This window comes from Antedon mediterranea, chromosome 7 (assembly GCF_964355755.1).
Source record: "Antedon mediterranea chromosome 7, ecAntMedi1.1, whole genome shotgun sequence".
Classification (NCBI taxonomy): Eukaryota; Metazoa; Echinodermata; class Crinoidea; order Comatulida; family Antedonidae; genus Antedon; species Antedon mediterranea.
The window spans coordinates 1,645,588-1,662,634 of NC_092676.1; the positions used below are offsets into that span (position 1 = coordinate 1,645,588).

The 17,047-nt window shown below is 33.7% G+C and overlaps 4 protein-coding genes across 4 annotated transcripts in view; 2 read left to right on the plus strand and 2 right to left on the minus strand.

Moving 5' to 3' along the window:
- LOC140055360 (small ribosomal subunit protein eS4-like) overlaps positions 1-14,494 on the minus strand; it is a 53,190-nt gene extending 38,696 nt beyond the window's left edge. Inside the window, exon 1 of the mRNA XM_072100687.1 lies at positions 14,491-14,494. Within this exon, the coding sequence (XP_071956788.1) occupies positions 14,491-14,492 (2 nt within the window). The 5' untranslated portion in view covers positions 14,493-14,494. The remainder of the gene's footprint in view (positions 1-14,490) is intronic.
- Positions 1,768-10,521, minus strand: LOC140055356 (uncharacterized). The gene is made up of 6 exons (XM_072100682.1): positions 9,468-10,521; positions 8,923-8,996; positions 7,446-7,558; positions 6,849-7,041; positions 6,336-6,467; positions 1,768-6,098 (listed from the first exon to the last, which is right to left on the minus strand). The coding sequence occupies exons 1-6, from the start codon at positions 10,265-10,267 to the stop codon at positions 5,086-5,088; spliced, it is 2,325 nt and encodes a 774-aa protein (XP_071956783.1). The 5' UTR covers positions 10,268-10,521; the 3' UTR covers positions 1,768-5,085.
- Positions 12,172-13,171, plus strand: LOC140053926 (histone H2A, embryonic-like). Its single transcript, XM_072098677.1, has 2 exons — positions 12,172-12,675; positions 12,885-13,171. Exon 1 carries the CDS (start codon positions 12,256-12,258, stop codon positions 12,664-12,666), a length of 411 nt encoding a protein of 136 aa, XP_071954778.1. The 5' UTR covers positions 12,172-12,255; the 3' UTR covers positions 12,667-12,675; positions 12,885-13,171.
- Positions 13,386-17,029, plus strand: LOC140055359 (proteasome assembly chaperone 1-like). The gene is made up of 6 exons (XM_072100685.1): positions 13,386-13,677; positions 14,121-14,221; positions 14,490-14,701; positions 15,137-15,335; positions 15,633-15,769; positions 16,364-17,029. Exons 1-6 carry the CDS (start codon positions 13,586-13,588, stop codon positions 16,436-16,438), a joined length of 816 nt encoding a protein of 271 aa, XP_071956786.1. The 5' UTR covers positions 13,386-13,585; the 3' UTR covers positions 16,439-17,029.
- The last annotated feature ends 18 nt before the right edge of the window (positions 17,030-17,047 follow it).

The window sequence follows — 17,047 nt, forward strand, 5'->3', positions numbered from 1 at the left end:
ATAGGTTGGTTGGTTCGTTTGTACCCACCCCTTAAAGCCCTTGGCTTAGGTATTCTAATATAAAAACTATTTGTGGCATAATTTGTACTCAAGAATTATTTGCAGGAGTTTTTGTTATCGTGTTTGCAGAAGTAGGTGTAGAATTTGTGCTTTTTACTAATACAGTTGTCAACAATCATCACAATAGTTTTGTAAGGTATTTGAAGTGAATGCATGATTGAAGTACAGTAAAGTTTCACAGAGCTGGAAAACAACTTAGACTAAATGACGTAATGCATAATTTGCGCAGGTCGTAGGTCACAAATTGGACGCTTTTTACTGTTTATTTGAAGCATGTTTTGATCAGCACAAATTTACTTTTTTTAAAGGATTGAATGAATTAATTTGACAACCATCGAAGAAAATATTATTATTTTTTTTAGATCACAAACTCAACAGAAATACAAAACATGATTAATGTTTGATCATTGTATGTATGATCACACCTAATATTATTAGTGTGTGATCAACCGGTAAATGATATTACCGGTATGTCCTGTTTTTTACTGATAAGTAAATGATTATTATTAATTACTTAAATTGAAAAAAAAAAATAATAGAATTAAATCGAATAAACCATGGCAATAATTTCTTACCCCAATAAAATACAAGATTTCTGATGTGTAAGAGGTACAGCACTTACACAGTACGGACTTAAAAGTAAGAATTGATTTTATTCAGATGGATTAAAAGAAACTAAGGGATAGTAGATATATTTTCAAGATAACTTTTTGTAATTGTTAGACTATGCAGTCGGTCTGTGATCCTTTTCAGAAATAAAAGCGTTTGATATTTAAACAAAATGATTTTTCTTTTCTAAAAATCTCACTTTTTGACATCTCAAAAATCATTTGCAAAATTCCTCTACAAGTACAGTAGTACAGAGACTTTTTGTTTTAAAAAATGTTAATTTTTATATTCATATTTTGATAAAGCTATTTCCTATAAATATGACAAATAAAAATATGATAAAATAATGTGTGTATATATATACACCTGTAGTACTATAAATAATCAATATTTAATGATGAACATTTTCTTTACAAAAAATCTCTTATAGTAGAGATTTTTTATTTTCTTGCAAATACTATTCAAGAATTGAATGTTCATGCATACTGTATTTGAAAGACCATGAATAGGCACACCGCATACCAGCCAGGCCTTTTACAACTACTTACTAGCCTAGCATGGTGGGCTAAGCAGGCTAGCCTGCTCCACACTAGGCTGGTACTAAGCATGGAGGAAAGAACTAAGTAGGCCTATTTAGATAGATTTAGTTTGATAACTTACGTAGGGCCTGGGCCTGGCTAGGTTATATATTAATCTTCTCATGCCATGTTCCATGAAGTAACAAAGATAATCTTCATCATCGTAAAATCATGCAAAGTATAATTCAATTGATGTTCTTACTATCCGTTTTTATTTTGCCGTGATGGTCGTGAGGTGGTGGTATGTACGTCGTTCGTGGGACCTAGCTAGCTAGCACGTGGGTGATGACGATGTTGATGATGGTGGAGTTTCGTTGTTTTTGATTGGTCAGTAGTTCATTATGAATACGATTACGCACGCGCAATAACAATTTCCCCGTAAAACTACAAAATTAACGTTTAAAATAGTGTAGTGAACACCTGGCAAGGTACCTTGTGTTTTTAACGATATTTTCAATACATCATTTAATGGAGGTTTCTTCATCAGAAACTAACTTGGTAACTGATTGATTCTCGTGACCGGGATATACAAAAAATTCTTTCAGATCTCTGGATGTTTTTTTTTAATGCCAAAGCAATCCTCATTTAATGCTTTTTTTTTTCATTGAAAAGTTTGTAAGTGGGTGCAAACAAAAAATAACAATAACAACAACAAATGCTTTCCAATTTTTGGTTGATTTTACAATACAAGAATCTCTAGCACATAGAGGTACTACACAACTAGACAGTCAACTCCAAAATAGTTGTATATCATCTCTATGAGTACACATCATACAAAACATTATTTCAAGATTGGTTCCTACATAGGCCACCTGTCATGTATCTCCACATGTGAAGTGATCTGTCCAACATCATAAACACATTCTGTAATACAGTGTCAGGTTTGCAATCAAGCTTTCTATTGGCTATTCAACAAAATAATTTTTAAAATTTTCATAAAGTAGATTAAATTTTGTCATAACCTTAAACTAAACATAAATATTCCATTTCATTTATTTCGACAGAAAAGAAGAAATACAAAAAGAAAAAGAGTTCATAATCCAAATGACTGGTTAACCAAAAAGCAAAATGAATCACTGTCAAGTGGCTCACCAAAATGGAAATTGAAAACAAAATAAATAAATTACGCGATAAAAGCTTTCAAAATCTGTGTTACAGTAAAGCTGTCTACACTATTTTGACAAAAAAAGTGTGATATGCCAAAATATGGTATTGATGTGACATCAACGTGTCCATATCACATCACATTGATGTGACATCAACGTGTCCATACCACATCACATTTTTTGTCACATAAGGTTTGATAGTGTAGACCGCGCTTATTACACTATATTGGTTTTTTTTTAAATGTAATTTATAAACTTTTTGATCGTTTGATCTCTCTTTGAATAGTTTACTTGCATTCTCAATTTAGTAAATTTGATGGAATAATCATTAGAAACCCATCATTTTGATAATTAAAACAAATTATTTATTTGGAAAAATTTCCAACACCTTTACAACAACAATAACACTGGACACAGTAGTTTCAAATTTCAAATATACAGATAAATCAAACTAACTATTGCATATGTCTATCTACATTAAATTAAACTTTCTTTACATTCTTCCACACAGTATTGACCTTTGACACAGAGTAGATTGTACAATAATAAGATACTACTAAACATACTGTAATCAATTAACCATAATCCTAAGCTGAAATTACAACATCCAGGCTTGTTTTGTTTTTACTGTGGCATCAAAAGCGCAATAACTACAAGCAACCCATATTTGGCTACAAGCAACCCATATTTGGCTACAAGTTACCCATATTTGGCTACAAGCAACCCATATTTGGCTAAAAGCAACCCATATTTGGCCACCAGCAACCCATATTTGGCTATAATTTGTCCATATTAGGGCATGAACCTGTCATGATCTGTCTACATTATGGACCTTTTTATTTTTTTAAAGTACAACAATATTATTTCATAGTTGACAAAAAACCATATGCAATATGAAAAAATTTTAATTAGATAACTTTACCATATCGTCTAGTGTGAAGTGTCTATCACTACATTATTTACAGGTATAACAAAATAAAATTTATAAATTTGATTCCAATTCATTTTGAATGAAAGCATAATTGACACAAAAAAACAAAATAAATATATTATTTAGATAATTTGATTTCCAAATGTGTAGTGAATTGTCCATCAGAACAGGAAATAATGAAAGCAACAACAATTTATAATTGTTAATGTTATCCTTATAATTTAAATGAATAATCTTAAAAACCAATTTTTTCTAATAAGATAAATACTAACCCGTAAGATGAACCGATAATTTATACTATTAACAAAACAATTATATAAGGAAAGATAATCTTCAAAATAAAATGGATAAAATAATTCGATATATTAAATAAAAATATAATTAAATTAAAGTAATTCAACATGAACATAAAAACATTACATTATATTAAAAGATGTCATTATCATTGGATTGTCGTAGCAATGCATCTCTTTTATGGAAACGTGTCCAGTACAAGATTTATTGTTATCAATATCATGAGAATACAGTATTACACTCACTCTGTGTACTAAACCATTAGGTTAAAAATTTATACAAACTCTGAATTTTTCTATGGACAACATTTTTAGGAAACATCAATTTTCTGCAATCAAACATCTCACCAAAAAATGTAGCATTAATACACTAGTTTGATATTTAACATTCAATACGCCACATTACTGTACATAGAAAAATTGTGTCTAATCTTAAATTGTCTATAAAATTATAAAATAGTTTGTGCATAATACGACAGGCTATGAAAAGAAACTATAACATTGGTTATACAAGTTAAAATATTGATGAAGATCCTTAAAACGAAAACAAAAATTATGTGCATTTTAAACAAAAATATATTAATGTATATACTAATTAAAATTCAAGGTAACAGGAATTATTTCTCAGAAGGAAAAAAAAAATTTCCAGAATAGAGAATGTACATATTGTTGTCTTTTAAATATGTTAGTATTTTAGTAATATACAACTTTGATTAAATAGTAGGCCTACTAAGGTTCTGTCTATATTATCAAACTATGTGATGTGCCCATATATGGACATGATGATGTCATATCACTACCATATTTGAGCACATCACACTAATTTGATTGTAGACAGAGATTGAATAAGCTGTCATAGGAGAAGTACATGAAGAATAGAAGGTCTTTCAAAGATATTAATATTTAGTCCACGTTTTTTAAGTAAGTACTATCACATGCAATAATATTTAACACTAACAGTCCAATATATTAAGTGAGTGTGCAAATGATTTGAGCAATAAAACCCAGGCCAAAAGTCACAAATGCTGTCTCTAAATTTAACATGCTTAAGCTAAAAATGTTACTGGTGTCTCATTTCAACTTGAGTATGATTACTTAGCTATAGATTTTACTTTAGTGTCTCAGTTCAACTTGAGTATGATTACTTAAGCTACAAATGTTACTGGTGTATCAGTAAGTTCAACTTGAGTATGACTACTCAAGCTACAAATGTTACTGGTGTCTCAGTTCAATTTGAATATGACTACTTAAGCTACAGATGTTACTGGTGTCTCAGTAAGTTCAATTTGAGTATGACTACTTAAGTTACAGATGTTACTGGTGTATCAGTAAGTTCAACTTGAGTATGACTACTTAAGCTCAAAATGTTACTGGTGTATCAGGAAGTTCAACTTGAGTATGACTACTTAAGCTACAGATGTTACTGGTGTATCAGTAAGTACAACTTGAGTATGACTACTTAAGTTACAGAAGTTACTGATGTCTCAGTTCAACTTGAGTATGACTACTTAAGCTACAGATGTTACTGGTGTATCAGTTGTTGGCACAGTATTCCTGGAATCTTTGCAATCACAGGGACAGCTACAATGACAACTGCAATTTGAACAAGATACTGTGGACATACGATCCTTAAGGAATTCTGAATCAAATGATGATAATGACGGCAGATCATCAGGAATCTGTGAAGTTTGTCGCCCCTTCTGGTGCATTATGTCGTTCATAATCTCCTGCGTGAACCGGTTTAGAGATGCCTGACTGTCTTCTCCCACTTGTAAAGTATTTTCTTGCGATGTTGGTTGATTTATTGTGTCTGGCATGATAAAGTTTGGATGGTAAACACTTTGGGATGATACATTGCCAACTAATCCTGTGTTTGATGTAAGCGCCGTTGATGATGACGATACAAGTGTATTGATTGTGTTGATTACCTGTTGATCAGACTGTTGGAATATACTTGACGGAACTTGTCCGGTTTCTGTATCAACTAATCCTGAGTTTGATGTTAGCGTTGTTGATGAAGTTGACGCAAGCGTATCAACAGTGTTGATTACATGTTGGTCAGGATGTTGGAATATGCTTGCAGGAACTTGACTGGTCTCGCTACCACCCGATTGGTTGTTGATATTCTTTGCTGGAAAAACATTACAAACAGAATTTGATTGTAGTTCGACATGGCTCTGTTGTTGAGTAAGCTGAGTCAAAACAGTGGACGGCTGTGTGCACGCTGCGCCGCTGCCGGTTACTATTTGAATCTGCGGCTGTGTTGAATGACCATGGCTACAAACTCCTGAATTTCCATTGACCTGGATCACGCTGCTGCCTCCCTGGACTTGTATAACAGGTGCATTCTGGGATTCTGTTTGTGCTCCGCAATTTCCAGGTGTTATAATTAGTTTAGTAGGTGTTGCTCCATTATTTAACTGTATTACAATGCTTTGTGACTGGTTTGCAGTTGACTGTGTGTTACCTACTACTATCTTAGGTCCTCCCTCAACTTGAATCGAAGGTGCTGACAATGTTTCTAATTAAAATGATCAATTAAATTAATAATTAAATTTATATTGAATAAAACTTAAAGATAATGATAAACAAAGTCTCTTAATAAAGAATTAAAAATTCTTGGATCAGACAGGATGGTAGGCAAGAATCTCCTCCATCAAACCACTCTGAAAACAGATACAGCTTAACCACAGAATTAGAAGTCATTTTAAGTCATTAATTAATAGTTAATTAGTAGCAATCTGTAGCTGCAAATTACCTGAAGTTGGGACTGTGTTACTAGAAGATGGTACCACAATACCTGGAGATGATGCTACGATACCAGGAGATGGTGTCATGATAATGGGAGGTGGCGCTGTAATAGTCGATGGACTAACACCAGATTGTGTTACTGTAATTAAAGAAAACACTAACTTATTTACAACAAATAATTGAACAATACATACAGAACTTATCTATTCATTCATTGTCCCATGACCTAGGTGACCTAGGTGGTCGTAGGGGCGTAGCAGACAAGATACAGTAGTACTCATGATGATACGACACTCACGCATACGCCATATCTCAAAGCCCTCTCTGGGCTGGCGAGGGTATTATAACATACCTGAATAGATTCTTGTCATTTGATTGGCGGATTGTGGGTCACATGATTGTGATATACAAAGACCCAATTATGAAATAACATAGCTTAATTGTAAAGTTCAAATAGGTAAAAATTAAATAAAGGGAAGCAAAAATGGAAAATGAGCATAATAATGTGCAACCTACATACCAGCTTGTGGTACACTTATACCGACTGTTGGTACCGTAATAGTTGGAACGGTGGATGCCACAGCCTCATTGGTGCTTAGTGACCTGATGGTGACCCCTTGCTGGTCGTTTCCAAGTTCATTGATGGTTTTAAGTAACTGAGCTATTGCAACACTGGCTTGCTGATTTATCTGTTCACTCATTATTTTTTCACTCTGTGTAAAATAAAAAAAATAAAATATGGAGAACTTCATTAAATTACAGACTCAGGTTACAAATAGAGGGCATGCTTGACAACTGTACTCCTAGCAACCACTAACATAGTCATTGCCAGATGAACGGAACATCGTACACATACGTATTCATAAAATGGTTTAACGTAAAGAATTATAATACAGATATAAATGTAGTACGAAAACGATCCTCAAAAAGTGAAGAAATTCAAGTTAGGCTTTCTCCCAAGTTTTCTCAAGGTTTGCATATGCGTGTATGAAAACATGTAATGAATCGGGAGGACATGATGATGTCATATCACTACCATATTTGGGCACATCACACTTTTTTTGTCAAACTTGTTTGATAGTGTAGACAGAGCTTCAATATTGGTAACTGAACTTACGTCCTCTTGATCGTCTTTGCTCTTATCATGTCCTTTTTTGTGGTTTTTCAAACTATAATGCGTTGTAAATGATTTTTGGCATCCATCCTCAGCACAGGCAAATGGTTTTTCACCTGAACAAAAAAAAAATCATTATTTACTGGAAATAACAGGTTTAATTTACTCAACTGCATGCAAAAAAACTGATACTTTATAGCAAACAGTATACAGCAACTAAAATTTTTAAACAAAATCTATAAAAATTTAAAATATAGGAGAATGATTTACAGAAAGCACATGAATTCAAACTACTTGGTGTATATATCAACAGTAAATTAACATGCCACTCTCATGTAGATTATGTTTGTAGTAAGGCAAGCAAACTTCTTGGTTTTGTTTCAAGATGTAGTAAAGCAATGTCTTGGATGGCAATGCTAAATCTTTACAAAGCACTAATACTACCTGTTGTGACTTACTGTTGTTGTATGTGGGCACCTACTGAAATATCTCATATGTATAGACTTGAAAGGGTTCAGAGAAAGGCCACTAGAATAATTATGTACAGAAAAGAAGGAAATTGGGACACTTCATATTTATATAGGTTAAAGACCCTATATTTTAAGTATTGGAGATATATTTAAAGTGTATAGACTCACATTAGGTTTTAAAATAATGCATGGCCTCTGTCCATCATCCTTTAATGAGTTTGTGAGATCAAGTGAGAGGTGTGAAGGGCGGTTAATACATTGGAAGGCAAAGACCAATACATTTTTAAATTCATCGTTTGTTATTTTCCTTAGATTATGGGAGCAACTTCCCAATGAAATTAAACAATGTGCTACAATTTCAGACTTTAAAGCCCAACTCATCAAACATTTGATCTCAAAATATTAAGTTGTAATTGTTTATATTATTTATTCAATGCAGCTTATTTTTAATTGGTGTATCTCATTATAACTTTGTTTTGTTTTGTTTATTTTGACTTAATGTGTGCTACTTAGTTTTGTTATTTTTGTATTTTATAAGTAATGATGGAGTAAGAGCAGTTTTCTGTTTGGGCTCATGCCTATTACTTGCTCCTGGCAAGATGATTGTAAAATGTACTTTATGAACTTTTGCTGAATAAATATTATTATTATTATTATTATTATATGTACCACAAATACAGGACACTATAGATCTAAGTTCCCTGGTGTAGGCTGGTTACTCTGAAGCTCTGTCTACACTATCAAAAAGTGTAATATGGTAGTGATATACCCAAATATGGTAATGATATGACATCATGTCCATATATGGGCACATCACATTTTACTTTACTCATCATTTTACTTTTATCACATAAACTTTGATAATGTAGACATAGCTGTAGAATTAGCAAGCTGTTTCAGCAGATGAAGCAGAAGTAATTTTACTGTGGGTATTCAACTACGACGATCTGTTAAATTAAACGTCCCAAAGCTCACTATTATGCATTTTAAAACTGATTGTAATCAAATACCTGTATGAGTGCGTACATGTGTCTTGAGATGGTGACTAGCATTAAAGGCCTTCCCACAGCTATCAAACTCGCATCTAAACAAATATCAAAAAGAGATTTTAAAATAAACTGCTATGACTTGTCACAGATTTTAACACAAAAAAACATAATTCTTATAAAAAAAATCATATTAAATTGAAATACAGGAAAATCTCCCAAAACCAGACACATTTGCGCTGATATTATTGTTTTCCGAAAATTTGGTATTTGGAATGTGTTTTTAGAAAAGCCTGGTTTTGGGAGAGTTTCCAGTTCCCAGAAAATCCAGTTGGTAGAGTTGACTGTCCTTAATATAATTATGAAATCAATCAAATTTAAATTAATTCTTTTTAAATTATAAAATTCAATTAATGTTAGGACGGAAAACGTTAGCAACAACAATTAATAACATTACTTATTTCATTAAAGGAAAAAAGATAATACATATAAACTTAAGCTGTTTAGAAGTAGTACGTAACTTGCGGTACCTTGTCTTGCCATGACAAAAAAAATGTAAAAATACTTACTTGTACGGTCTTTCACCAGTGTGAATTCTGATATGTTTTCTAAGATCACTCAACGTTGTGAAGAACTTTGTACATCCTTCAGAATCACAGTTAAACGTGTTTCCTTCGTGTAAGCGTTTATGGGCTTTCAATCGATACAGAGTATTAAAACTTTTAGTGCAATTTTTCTCTTCGCATGAATACGGTTTCTCTTTTGTGTGAACGCGTATGTGAATTTTCAAACTATACGAGGTGAGAAACGCCTTACCGCAACCTCTCTCCTTACATGTGAAGCTGTATTCTCCCGTATGTGTTTTATGGTGCGTTTTAAGATTCCCCGCCGTGCTGTACGAACGTTGACAATTCTGGTATTGGCACTCGTAACGTTTGAATTCTCGCATTTTTGTATGAGGGTTGTCATTTTCAACAGTTAATGTTGCTCCATGAATATTGTCAGGCATAGGCTCAAATGAGCTAATTTGCATCTGAATTTGATCATCAGATATTGTATTATGTATAAAACCACCTTTAATATTGTGAACGGTGGTAGATGTACCGGGTTGATCAAACGAACCTAGGCCTAGACCCTCGGTATCCACAGATGAATATGTATGGTCTGTCAACCCACGTTCGCTGTCATGATCAAGCTCACTTGGATCGCCACCAAACAAATCGACTGGCTCACATTCTTCAATGAAGACAGAAGTTTGATCGAATGTCTGTTCAACTTGATGAATCCCCTGCTGTTGTTCATCCTCGTCCAGTTGCATTTCATCATTTACACTTTCAGGTTTATCCTCACCACTATTCATTTTTGCCATTTTTATTTTTTAATAAGTCTTCCAACGACGAGTTTGCCATATAAATATTTCAGTTGTATAAACTCTGGGTTCAATGCTGCTATATATATTGTACTACTAGTAGTATGCCTAGGCCTCCAAGTTGATTCATAATGGCATGCGGATGAAAGTAGGCCTTCTCTGCTTGGTTGGCCAAGCCTAGCCGAACCACCTACTTATCCTCTAGCAAAAGGCCTAAATTACCAGGAGATATTCTAGACGTGGTCTAGGCCTAGGCAGGCCTAAACTAAGAATAAGATCTTATATTTACTAAATAAACATTTATTTCGTTAACAACAAATGGATACTTGTTTCAGTAACGTATCGGTTCCTTAAGCTTCTTGAAATACTAATATTGATTGATAAATATAATATTTTCCAGAGAATTCCGTCACACAAAAAGTACACTAGCGAACAAAAAAGTATTTTCGCATGTCATTTTGGTGTCAAAGGTCGCTGGATAAAAACAAATTGAAAAGAGATAAGAACGGTCGCATACTAATATCTACGCCCGGTAGAACCCGGTAGGGTTTTATGATATAAAATGACGTATAGTACATTTTATTAACATGCTTTAGTGGTAAATTTAACTCATATATGTTTTTTCTTTCCACAAACGAGTTAAGATCAGTTAAAATATTGTTAATCCATGGAGGAGCCACAAAAAAAAAAATCACTTATCGCAGAGGGCGGTCTTCAGTTTCGGAATAAACCTAATCATCAGTTTGACAGTTTTTCACATTAAAAATGAAGCCTATAAACGTACATTTAAATATCACAATAACATTAAATTTAATGTTTGCATGTACTTGATAACATTTTATATCATAAAATCCTACCGGGCGATACCGGGCGTAGATTAGTAGGCTAATAATGACCCGATATAATTATCTTTGCTATAAATTAGACAAACTTTTTAATTATTTATTTGAATACGAAAATTGGGTGTGGTCATTTTGTGGGTCTAGACTCCTCTCCCATTATGTTCAATTCTATATTGTTTCCGACACTTTAGAATGAATGAGTGAGATGGAGTGAGGGAAGTTAGTATTTAGTAATACTGTAGTAGTCATATATAAATAGGACTGGGCGGCTGAATAATTTAAAAACAAAAATGATGCATATAAAAGAGTAGACAATTGGGTGACACCTATTTTATTTACATTATAAAAGGGAGGGGGAATTGTTTTCACGTGTACACTAATACACATTGATATTTCATTTCAAACCATAATAAAAAATAGCCTACAGAGGTGAATTGGTCAGGGACAGTGACTACTTGTACTAAAGTAAATAAGATTAGTTACTATAACTTATAACTAAAGATTCAGCATTCCCATGATCTGATATAAATTTATAATAAACAATTAATATTAGACGTGAATATACAGTACAAAAAAAATACCTTATATATACAAAATAAATTAAATATGCAAAACAAAAAAGAATTAAAGATAATTATCAAGAAGGAAAGAGTCAGTATTTCATAAAGGATGAAGAAGAGATTCATCATTATTAATAATACTGTACATATTAAAATTCAAAAATATTAAATTTATTTAGACTATAATAATAATATACTGTAGTTAATTTGAAAATATAGCAGCAGTTATTACTGAAATATGTTTTAGCGATTTTATCGTTGATATTTTATTACAATTGGAAGAATAAATGTACGGTTTTTAATTAGATTTATCAGTCATCATAGAGGAGAGCCAGGCCTTCACCTTTAGTTCAAACTCAAAAAATATATCCAAAAATCGCGCGAACAGTATTGCTAATTTACATACCTAACCATTCATTGGATCCCCTTATAAAGTCTTGATTGTGATTGGACATTTCATCGTACGCGCTGAAGCCTGGTAAAATGCTATAAATACCCGTGACGGAAGCACGTGGTTATTATTCGTTCGCCAAACACCAAGCTGCTTTGTCGTGTCGTTCAAATCAATACATTCTAAAATTACAAAATGTCTGGTCGTGGTAAAGGAGGCAAATCTAAAGCAAAGGCCAAGAGCCGATCAAGCCGTGCTGGACTTCAGTTCCCAGTCGGCCGTGTCCATCGTTTCCTGCGAAAGGGTAATTATGCTGGACGTGTTGGTGCTGGTGCTCCAGTTTACATGGCCGCCGTGCTCGAGTACTTGACGGCTGAAATTTTGGAGTTGGCGGGCAACGCTGCCCGTGACAACAAAAAGAGCAGAATCATCCCTCGTCATCTTCAACTTGCCATCCGTAACGATGAAGAGTTAAACCGCCTCCTCGGCAGTGTAACCATTGCACAAGGCGGTGTGCTACCAAATATCCAGGCTGTTCTTTTGCCCAAGAAGACTGCTGCTGCCAAAGGAAAAGGTGGCAAATCCAGCCAGAGCCAAGAATTCTAAACATTCTAGGTTCGTCCAGCAATAATTCAAACCAAACGGCCCTTTTCAGGGCCACCAAATGACAAAAGAAATTTGAAAGCATTTTACTAACTATACTTATTACTAGCCTAGGCATCGTACCTACCAGGGAGGGATATAATTTATAAATATACTGTAATATTAAAATATCGTTTCTAGTTTGCACGTGTGCTGATTTAGTAAATATTTTTATTTTTCAGGATTGAAGAAGAACTGCTCAGCTGCAGTGCAATAAATACAAAAATGGAGTAGGCCTAGTTTGATTGGCCAATGCAATATAGCCTTACTACTTACTGCACTACGCTAGGCTAAAAGTAAATAACTATATATAGTCCTACTAGGCTGTATGAATACATTATTTGGTCGTTTTACGCTGTAATATTACTTTTATTGTATGTACTTTTTAATAAAAGGTTTTTATATGGAATGTTCTCAATTTTATTTGTTTGTGCATTTAACAACTCCTGTATTACATAGGCAAACTGTTGTTAGGTTCTGTTGAATTTTTACTTCATACGTTGTTTGCAGAATTTTTCTGCCTTCTGTTTGTACTACTGTATTTATGTGTTTTATGAATAAATACCTACATATACAGTACTGTATATTAATTCCCATACACAGTACAGTGTTTCATTGGGTTTTCCCCCAGACGACCACACGCGACGATTGAAAAGGTAAAACTACAGAGGGCAGTCTTTCAGATATCTATGGAATGCCACAGGGTATAGGTTGGTTCAGTAATGAACAATACTAATACTGTACTGTGTACCAAACCGCAACCGTATCTAAATCGTGTAATTGAGATTGCTGTGAGATAAACGACATCCGCCTTCCATAGAAAGATTGTTAAAGCGGGGTTTTCTGATTCAGCAAAAAAACTGAACCGAGTAGTCGGTCTGAGATGGAATCTGCTGCATATTTTGGTGATGTTGTTAGACAAATTTCACGTGCTGTTGATGACGAAGAAGATGTTGAATTTAACGAATCCACATTGTAGGCTAGGCTCAATTGTTGTATTTAATTCCTAGGCCTATTTAGTACAGTATTTGTTTTCTGTAGGCATGTGCCAGGCCATGTCCAATAGTTGGCCTAGGCTATCCTACCACCAGCAGGCATTGTTCACTATGTATTTGTAGTGGCTTGTTGTACTCTAGCTGGGTATGGAACGTCAATACTGTATACAGTACTATATAATGTATGGCGCGCCACAAGTGCATATAAAGTAACCAAGATCCACAACATAGTGCTATAACATTTTGAAAAATATATCAAACAATAGAGGGGGCTATTTAAAAATCTAAAGATATTGGCAGAATTTATATTACTGTAGTAAACATGAGTATGATTTTATATCTGGAGGAGACTCCCATGATTACTGGGAGAGTTGTTAGTATATGCTTATTTTTTAACCAGATTTGTCTTAATTAATATTACAGACCTGTGTTAAGATGGTGTCCATCCATACGAAAACAGATTGAGGGCGGTAACCGTTTGACATGTAGTGTCCTAGTAGTGGCTGTTGGTGCAGAAGCTGTAGGTATGATCAAATTAGATCTGCATAAATATTTCATGTTTGAAACCTATTTAATCATCATCCAGACAGCTTGAGTCCCTTCCTTTACCTAAAAAAAAGAGATAAAAAATATGCAGTGACCTGATTGTCCACCATTCATTTTGGCCACCTTATTCGCCCAAAAAAACCACCATTGCTCTCTATGACATAGCAAGTAAAGGTAGCCTAATAACCCTTGTACAGTAATCTATGCATTCATATTGATGTACATACTGACATTGTTTTTCTACAGGATTTTGCCAAGCATACTTACTACCAGAAGATCCCGAGATTCTTGGCGTCTTCTCAACCAGGATGACCACTCTGGATAAGAACAGTTTTAGTCAGAAAGCTGATTTAGATAAAACATGTTATATACACAGAATCGCAAGTAGTCCAGAAGTTCTGGTTGTTTTATGCAAATCAACTGTTGCACCTGAGCAATCATTTACATGGACAGAACAGGTGATAAACACGGACGGGACATTTTTTATCTTCATTAATGTAGTAGTATAGTACAACTGTATAAATAAATTTTAGACCTTAGACCTAACCACTAGTAATTTGTAGGAAAACTAACTTCTATGTTTTGCATGTAAGGTGTTAGTCTGGGTTTAATATTAGTAAAAAGATAAATATTTTGGCACATATGGCATTTCATACGTATACTACTTTTGTTTTCAGACAAAAATCGAAATAAAAACAAATAAATGAATACAGAGTGGGGCAAGTCTAGTAAGGTGTATGAACCGTACTATTATAAATCCTACAAGTTTCTTTTCAGTAAGCTGGGGTGGCATAAAAGTACAGGCCCATTAAGCTTTTTCAACAAACTTCTTTATTACCTTAGTAATAATAAAGTAAAAGTTTGTTTTGTTTTTTTATCTCTTTTCAAATTAGTTGTTTGAACACATTAAGACTGAGAACTTGTATGTCACCGTGTTATCATCCAGTTTAGTAACGGAATACCGGAGCAGTCGACTAGTGTCCGAGTTACCGACACCATTTCTACGAGCGCTTCGCTCTACCGCATATAAGGCAAAACCGCAGAGCCCATTCTTGGAATCTCCAAATATGGTGAGCGGCTTACCAGCTGCAAGTATGTAAAAGCATTTTTGCTAAAATAATTGATTTATAAACATTTTAGTGAAAGCAACACGATTATGATTATTACATAATTGAACTGCAATGTTAGGTTTTCAATATTACAGTATACAAATGAATGTTTATTAGCTGAATGGTGAGAATATTTCATGATTTGAAAAATTCAGTCCTCTAACGAAATGGAGCCTAGTTAAATATACCTTTCCGGCATGTGATGCATAATTATTCAATCAAATTGCCAGAATACAATCAGGTGTGTTATAATAAGTATATATTTTTCCCATCCTCGCAGTTCTTAATCACTGTCAGATACAGTCCATAGCAGCTGTGTTGTATGTATCTTTCGTTGACTCACCACATGTGGACGTGGACTCTATGAAAGTATTCCAGCCGGTGCTAAGTGCAACACCTGTCAAACACCTTGTACAGGTATAATTATTCATTCTAAATATTTCACCTGGGTAGCTATTTAGTCTGGTTGGTACCATATATAGATAAAATAATAATAATAATAAAATCTAAACATGATATTAACACTAATAAAAGATGATTTGACCAATGGTCATAGCCAAAGCTAATGTTAAGTGCAGAATGAACATTATCAAAATGCCTCGTCTAAACTACTTATGCAAGCCCCCTAAGTCAATCAATTTAAGTAGAGACTTAAGTCAAGACACCTAACCTAATAATAGGCACTAGCCTGAATTTATTCCATCAAACAATAAGTGTATGTTTACTGTATAATAAAAAAAAAAGCCCAACCGTATTAATGTGTTAAAATATGACAAAAGCTGGTAATTATTTTTACCAGGTGGCATGTTGAAAGTGGTTAAAAACAATTGATGTTAACTACATGATGTAATTGGTTTTATTTTTGGATTAACAAAGAGACAAAAACTGATATTTTAGAAAGCTTTGTATAGTAATCACCAAGTCGTACCGCAATCCCTTCACCATTTACAATGTTGTAGACTTGTTTTCAATTATTGCAAGTATTAATTTAAGGTTGCCTTTCTTTTTCAGCCTGGACCAGAAGCATCTGACAGGCTCAAGAAATTTGTAGAAGTTCACCTAAACACAATCAACTTGTACACATGACCAAAGGTCACCTGCAAAAATAACTAACATAGTGAACGCAAGTGTTAACTAACTTAGTGAACGCAAGTGTTACCTAACTAACATAGTGAACACAAGCTTCAAATATAATTTTCATAAGTCATAAGAGTCATAATGTCCTTACAATCAGTAGATAGAACCCCAAGGTAACACCTTGGTGCCCAAAAAGTGTCCCTTAATAAAATATCTATCATTTCTTTCACCAGTGTCCCCTTAATCATAGAGATATTATAGTTCACTATAATATCTCTATGCCTTAATAGGGATGTCCCAATGTATTTTAATTGTATTAAAGAGGGCCCCTGAATATCAGTTAACCCACTGGGCTAAACTGGAAGGGTTACCCTCTTTAAAGATGGTTGAAATAAAAAAAAGCCAAATGCTGATTGATATAGTACTGTATCTTCTGTATCGTGCTGTCCAATAAACAACTACAAAAAACCTGACTATTTAAACATCAGACAGCCTTGGTATTGTATGTTATCAAAGGACAATTGTGTAACCAGTTGATTGACATAGTATTACATGTTCCACTAAATGACTACTGATAATGTGTTTATAAATTCTGTGAAGCTGTTTTGTGTATTTTTC

What these genes read in the sequence shown, in the direction of transcription:
- LOC140055356 (XM_072100682.1), bottom strand. Translation starts at nt 10,267, where the DNA reads ATGGCAAAAATGAATAGTGGTGAGGATAAACCTGAAAGTGTAAATGAT. An exon ending in ACATGTACGCACTCATACAG is followed by an intron (nt 7,559 to 8,922) that starts GTATTTGATTAC and finishes TTTTTTGTTCAG; the next exon opens with GTGAAAAACCATTTGCCTGT. An exon ending in TAACACAGTCCCAACTTCAG is followed by an intron (nt 6,099 to 6,335) that starts GTAATTTGCAGC and finishes CATTTTAATTAG; the next exon opens with AAACATTGTCAGCACCTTCG.
- LOC140053926 (XM_072098677.1), top strand. Translation starts at nt 12,256, where the DNA reads ATGTCTGGTCGTGGTAAAGGAGGCAAATCTAAAGCAAAGGCCAAGAGC.
- LOC140055359 (XM_072100685.1), top strand. Translation starts at nt 13,586, where the DNA reads ATGGAATCTGCTGCATATTTTGGTGATGTTGTTAGACAAATTTCACGT. An exon ending in TGTTGGTGCAGAAGCTGTAG is followed by an intron (nt 14,222 to 14,489) that starts GTATGATCAAAT and finishes GTTTTTCTACAG; the next exon opens with GATTTTGCCAAGCATACTTA. An exon ending in CATTTACATGGACAGAACAG is followed by an intron (nt 14,702 to 15,136) that starts GTGATAAACACG and finishes TTTTCAAATTAG; the next exon opens with TTGTTTGAACACATTAAGAC.